General features: G+C 46.5%; 1 protein-coding gene across 1 annotated transcript in view; it reads left to right on the top strand.

The window, feature by feature from the left end:
* Positions 1-462: 462 nt before the first annotated feature.
* Positions 463-6,000, top strand: part of CNGA3 (cyclic nucleotide gated channel subunit alpha 3) — a gene marked incomplete at both ends in the record, with an annotated part of 28,550 nt that continues 23,012 nt past the window's right edge. The window contains one exon of the mRNA XM_080685013.1: positions 463-563. Within this exon, the coding sequence (XP_080541139.1) occupies positions 463-563 (101 nt within the window). The remainder of the gene's footprint in view (positions 564-6,000) is intronic.

The following is a 6,000-nucleotide window of genomic DNA, read 5'->3' as shown; positions in this document are numbered from 1 at the left end:
TTTTATTAGATTGTTATGTTTTGTTTTAAAACAGAATTTGGGGTAGCTATGAAAACATGAGCAAAATTGTCAGATTAAAAAAAATAAATAAATGAGAAAACCAGAGTCAAGAAAGATAATGCATTACCCCCAGAGAATGAGCGTTTGAAGCTTTCTTACATCAGACAGCAATTGGCCATTCTTTCACTCATTCATTCGCTGGGTCAGCGCTCCACTCTGAGCAGCTCTCCGGGGTGGCAGCATTTATGGAGGAAAAGACCGTGTTCACACTTTAGCAGGGATGCCCAGGCCAGAGATGCCCAACTAGTACACTGTGGCAGGAACTGTGGGAGAAAGTGGAGGATGGCCCCCTGGGGAGTAGCCCTCCAGACTATATTGAGCTGGGTCTGCAGCTACTTCCCATCCTGAGTCCTGATTGTATCTGTTCATGTTCATGTTTCAGCAACCACCTGCGGCAAAAAGATGGCCAAGATTAACACCCAATACTCCCACCCCAACCCGCCCGGCCCTTGGGTGAGGACCACAGACAGAGATCTCGATCACCTGGAAAACGGCCTGAGCTGGTAAGACTGGCTTTTTATTTTATGCCTGGAAAAGGGCCTCCCCCGGGCTGGTCTACGCTGTGGGGGAAGAATGCCTTCGCCTGTGGCCAGCCGCAGGTCAGAGGGCTGGGGCTCCTCACAGTGCTCCTTCCAGCGTCATTGTTCATCTCACGGAGGCCGTTTGGTTCTTGTTTTAGAGATGTGAGGAAATAAGGCTCAAAAATTGCATAACTTGAGAAAGTCACAAAATGAAGATTCCAGTGTGGCAGATTCAATTCTGCTGTAGAAAGGTCTCCAAACTGCCACACTTCCCCAGGTGTGCATCAAACACCTACCAAACTCTGTGCACCAGCCACTGTCCTGGGCACTGGGCTGTCCTGCCCTCACTTCCAGGGGCAGGCTGGGCCCTGCCTGCAAAGCCATCAGCCCATCGGTGACAGTCCAACACACGCAGCTGCAGGGGAATCTAGGGTCTGGACTTCTACTTCTGGCCCGGTTGCTAACTTACTAGGAGACTTGGGAAAGTTTGTTTAACCTTTCCATGCTTTGGTTTCTTCAACTGCAAAACGGAGCAGCATTCTTTTCCAAGTTCCTGACATACTATTGAGGAAATGAGACAGTGCATATTTGGTGCAAGTGGGCTTATATTTTTATGTTTCTTAAATTCCCAATAAGTTGATTGAGTGGATCCATGAGAAATTTTACTTCCAACGTTTATGTTATTTTTGTCCTATATATATAACACTGAAAACTTCTCCCTCCCATGATAACTGCATATTATCTGACTAGTGGCCCGGTGCACAGATTCGTGCACATTGAAAGGAAAATAATTAGAAGAAATATTTTAATATTTAATATTGGATTTTGTATTCCACGTGGTCCATGTACCATATTTGATTTTACAATTTGAAAAAATCGAGGACACTGGTTTTCATTCAGAATTTCTGCCTTAACTATATGGTCAATGTCATGTTCTGTTCGTAATTTGGATTCACTATCTAATATCAATAATATGTGAGCATGAGGCAGTCCGCGTTTCTGAAATTCGATGACATGAATTTTAGCTGTAACTTGGCCAAGTAAATCGAATTTACATATATCATTTAAAAGAGCATTCAGCTTAATATTAAAAACCCTGGCTACCAAGTCAGGTCTGTTTTCAACTTTTTGCCAGCGTTATAAATTATCTGTAATATCTGCCCATTTGGGATTGCACGTCATGGTTATGAATAAATCGGGCTTGCCATACTTTGTTACAATTGCCATAGCATCCTGATATCGCTGCTGCATATTTCTGGGATTATCCTCAAAAGACGATGGAAGTATTATCATTTTACCAATTGGCACATTGTCATTTTCAGATTTAGATGTGAGATAATCCATCAAACCACTATATTTTTCAACTCTCAACTTAGATTGGTTTGCTTTAATGAAATTTATCTGATTGGCCTCCATTTTTTAATATGAATCCACAATAAACTGTTGAGTTAATTTTCCTGCATTTAAAATAGGATTGAACGTGTCCCGCACAGAGAGATGAAATCCATAATACTGCATCTGTGTGACTCATGTCCTTACATTTTGTCTAGTATTATTGTTGATTACACTGTCGTCTCTGAGTCTTAATGCAATACCCATTCCCCAGCCTTTTTCACCATGTGGAAAAAGGATAGGATACGGCCTTGCATCTAATGTAGGAAACAGGATACTGATTTGTTTCATTTTAGTGGCATTCAGATTATTAGGATCTGGTTTACAGTGAAAGAGCAAGTCCTTTTCAAAAGGAGGGTCTCTATCTTTGTTTCTGAATATGACAGCAACCTCGGTTACACGGGGAGAATTATGTCTACCCAGATCACTGTTACGGTTGTATTTAATCGCCATTGTTACTTCTGTGGGAGCAATACCTTTCGCTTTCTGAGCAGCCTTGTCTTTCTGGCATTGCTAATCTTTTACTTCTCACTTCGGCCAAGTCTAAAATGAAGAGTTGAGCAAACTTCCAAGAAACACCATCCGAAGGATGTAAAGTTCCAGCACGGTGATAAACTTGTCCGTGTATTCTAAAACAGTATGGCCCATATCCTGATGGTGATGTGAGGTTTGCACCCATTGAAGCAAAAGCAAAAGAACTATTTATAGAACGAATATTTTCCATAAAATTTTTACTGTCAGAATCTTCATTTATCATTAATTTTTTTAAAATATGCCGGATATTCTGAAAAATTTATATCATTTGGACAAACTTTACCTTTGCTGCAACATCGAGTAAATTTTCCATCAGATGGCTTCTCATCGGAGAAATTTAGTGATAGGCAAAATTGACATGTAACAGTCATTCCACCACAACTATGTTCGATAATTGCATCCTCATTTACTTCATTTTCACTGTGAAGGCAGTTCCTACCAGTATTGGTAGTACTTGTTCATGACAGTTTTTCAGACATATTCTGTCGACGACGATGCTTTTTTTCAGTGCAGAGGTACATTTTGGGCCGGCCGGCTGGAGAGGGAATGTGGGAGATTGGCCTGCCTGGAAGGGACCACCGGAGGGCTTCAGGGTGTGTCCAGACTGGCCTGTCTCTCTCCGGCAGCTCTAGCTCATGCCCCCAGCCTCGCAGCCCCACAGCCCGCCTGACACCCCGCCTTGGCCTGGCACTGCCTACTCACTTGCTCCATCATCTCGCTGCTGTCCCACTCTCATTGGGGCCCATTGGGCTGGCAGCACCTCCACTGCTGCCAGCACTGCATCACCAATGCCCCCAGGTGGTCAGCACACCTAATAGTGAGCGATCGAACTCTCAGTTTCCTGGTTGAACTCCCGAGGGGACAATTTGCATATTAGGCTTTTATATGTATAAATGGCTGCAAGTGCAAAGCCAGTGCCTCGGTCCCCATACCACTGGCTTTGGGCCCTCATCCATCACTTCTCCTCACTCAGGGGTGCATTTGTCTCTTCTCTGTCTGGGTGTTTGGTTCCAGATCCTTAACAGACTCGCTAATAAATGATGGACAACAATATCCAACAACATTGAGTCCCTATTACTGAAAATTTAGGCAGCCCTCGGACCCCACCTTTGAGGATTCAGGCAAAGGGAGGAAAATCTCAAAGCACCCCAACAGAGACGTAGTCCCCAACCATTTTAACATACTGGGGCCCCTGGAAATGTGACATTGACTCAGGGGCATCAGAAATCCCCACCCTCCTAACTGCTCCCTCCTAACCCTCCTGCTGTCCACACCTGTGTCCCACCACTGGGGACTCACTCCTTTAGGTTAAGGCATCACCCCTTATTTAAAAGAAAAAATAATATAATCCGGACAGTTACCTGCTATTAACACGTTGAACATGCATTAATAGTTTCCTTCCCACATCTGAGCTAATAAAGCCCCTCAAGGTGGGCTTCGGACAAGTTTGGGGAGCGGGGAGAACAGGCCCAAGTGCGGGCACACAGTCAGGCTGCCTGGCAGCATCTGGCTCCTGGGATCTTGGGGGAAGGACCGAGGCTGTCAGGTCAGGGAGAACTCGAAGCAGAATGGGACTTCCCCCATCGCTCCCTTTCGCCTCTGGTGGGGCATGACCAGAGCATGTCGTGGAGCTTGCAGACTCCCTGGGCTGCGAAGGGAGGGGCTCAGTCCGGCTCTGTCCAGGGAGGTACTCGAGAGGAGGCAGGTCCAGGCAGTCCCGCGGCTCTTGCACAGATGGCTCTTGCCCAGACACCGCTATGGTCCGGCTCTGCCCCATGCGTCCTGGCTCCTCCGCCGCCATCGGCCCACAAGCCTGACTGCGGGCTGTTCAGGGGGCCCACGGGGCCTCCTAGAAGATGAGCCTTTGCGGAAGGAATTGCCAGCTCATTGAGCCACCTGACACCTAGTGATGGGCCTCTGCTGCCGAGAGACTCCCTGTGGGCTCATGCCAGGTTCACGTTCCCCCAGGGTCGGTCAGCCACACAGGTCAGGGCTCTGAATCATATCCTTCAATGTTGCTATTCATTCGTCATCTGAATGGATGAGAATGCCATCCCCTCCCCTCTCCCCCTGTTCCCTGGCCAGCACAATAGCTAACAGCATAGGTCAGACTGTTGACCTGAACAATGGCCCATAACTGACCAGCCTCAGTTTCCACATCTGCACAATGGGCTGTACTTACCTCAGAGGCTGTAGTCAAGCAGTGGTTCTCAACCTTCCTAATGCCGCGACCCTTTAATACAGTTCCTCATGTTGTGGTGACCCCCAACCATAAAATTATTTTCATTGCTACTTCATAACTGTAATTTTGCTACTGTTAATGAATCGTAATGTAAATATCTGTGTTTTCCGATGGTCTTAGGCTCTACAGCAGCGGTTCTCAACCTGTGGGTCGCAACCAGATATTTACATTATGGAAAACACAGATATTTACATTATGATTCATTAACAGTAGCAAAATTACAGTTATGAAGTAGCAACGAAAATAATTTTATGGTTGGGGGTCACCACAACATGAGGACCTGTATTAAAGGGTCGCGGCATTAAAAAGATTGAGAACCACTGCGTAGTGGGTTCAGACAGGACAAAGCTCGGGCTCAGGTCCTGCCTGGAGTAAGTGCCTGTGACCACTCGCTGCTGGTCTCGGAAAGGAGTCCCTTCCTGTGGGTCTTCTCTGGTGTCCCAGGCTCTGCCCTCAGAGCCCCAGCTGTTCCAACATCCGGAGCTCGCCCTTCCTGCCTGAGTCCCGGCATGCTTTCTCAGCCTGACCACGAGCCATGTCTCACCAGCCTCACCTGAGGCCTTGCCCAACTGCTCTTTTGGGAAAGAACTTTTTGACAGATTACTACAAAGCCCATGGAAAGGCTGCATAGATTTCAAACAGAGAGAGAAAGAATGCTTCTTTCATGAGAGAGCTGTTGTGCTTTATCTCAGGGAGGCATGAGTGGGTTAACACATGGACATTTCTGGAATGGGACCCGTGGCATCACCAAGGATTGAGACCCGGGTCCAGGCTGGGAGCGGAACAGTGGGGGCCAGGCCCTTCCCCACTTCCCAATGCAGCCCAGCATCTGTCTGCCACAGACTAATTTTCCCTGTAATACTCATTTGAACATAGGACTGCAGCACATACACAAAAACATGTTAAAGTTTTAAATCGCTATCTTAGGGGAGGAAATGGTGTTTCAACAAAACACAGACCTTTGTCTTGAAATTCATATCCTTTTAGAAAGCTTTTGGGAGAAATAATTGTGAATGTGGCCCTGAACTATTAATCCTGCTTTATCTCAGTGATGCCGGGAACTGTGCTGAGCCTGTGTCCCGTAGCCCTTTGCTGAGCTCCCCCAGCAGGTGGAGACACCACAGCCTGCTCCCCGAGAGAGCCCGGCCCCAGGTTTTTACCCACATGGAGACCAGATTTCTGTTTCTTTTTAAAAATATTTGGGGTCATTTTCCTAGTGAATTGTTATAAGGAAGAATAAAGATACTTCAC

The sequence above is a fragment of the Plecotus auritus genome (genome assembly GCF_963455305.1).
Source record: "Plecotus auritus genome assembly, chromosome: 8".
Classification (NCBI taxonomy): domain Eukaryota; kingdom Metazoa; phylum Chordata; class Mammalia; order Chiroptera; family Vespertilionidae; genus Plecotus; species Plecotus auritus.
The sequence above is the reverse complement of the archived record's forward strand: the minus strand, read 5'-3'. Positions and strand labels throughout refer to the sequence as shown.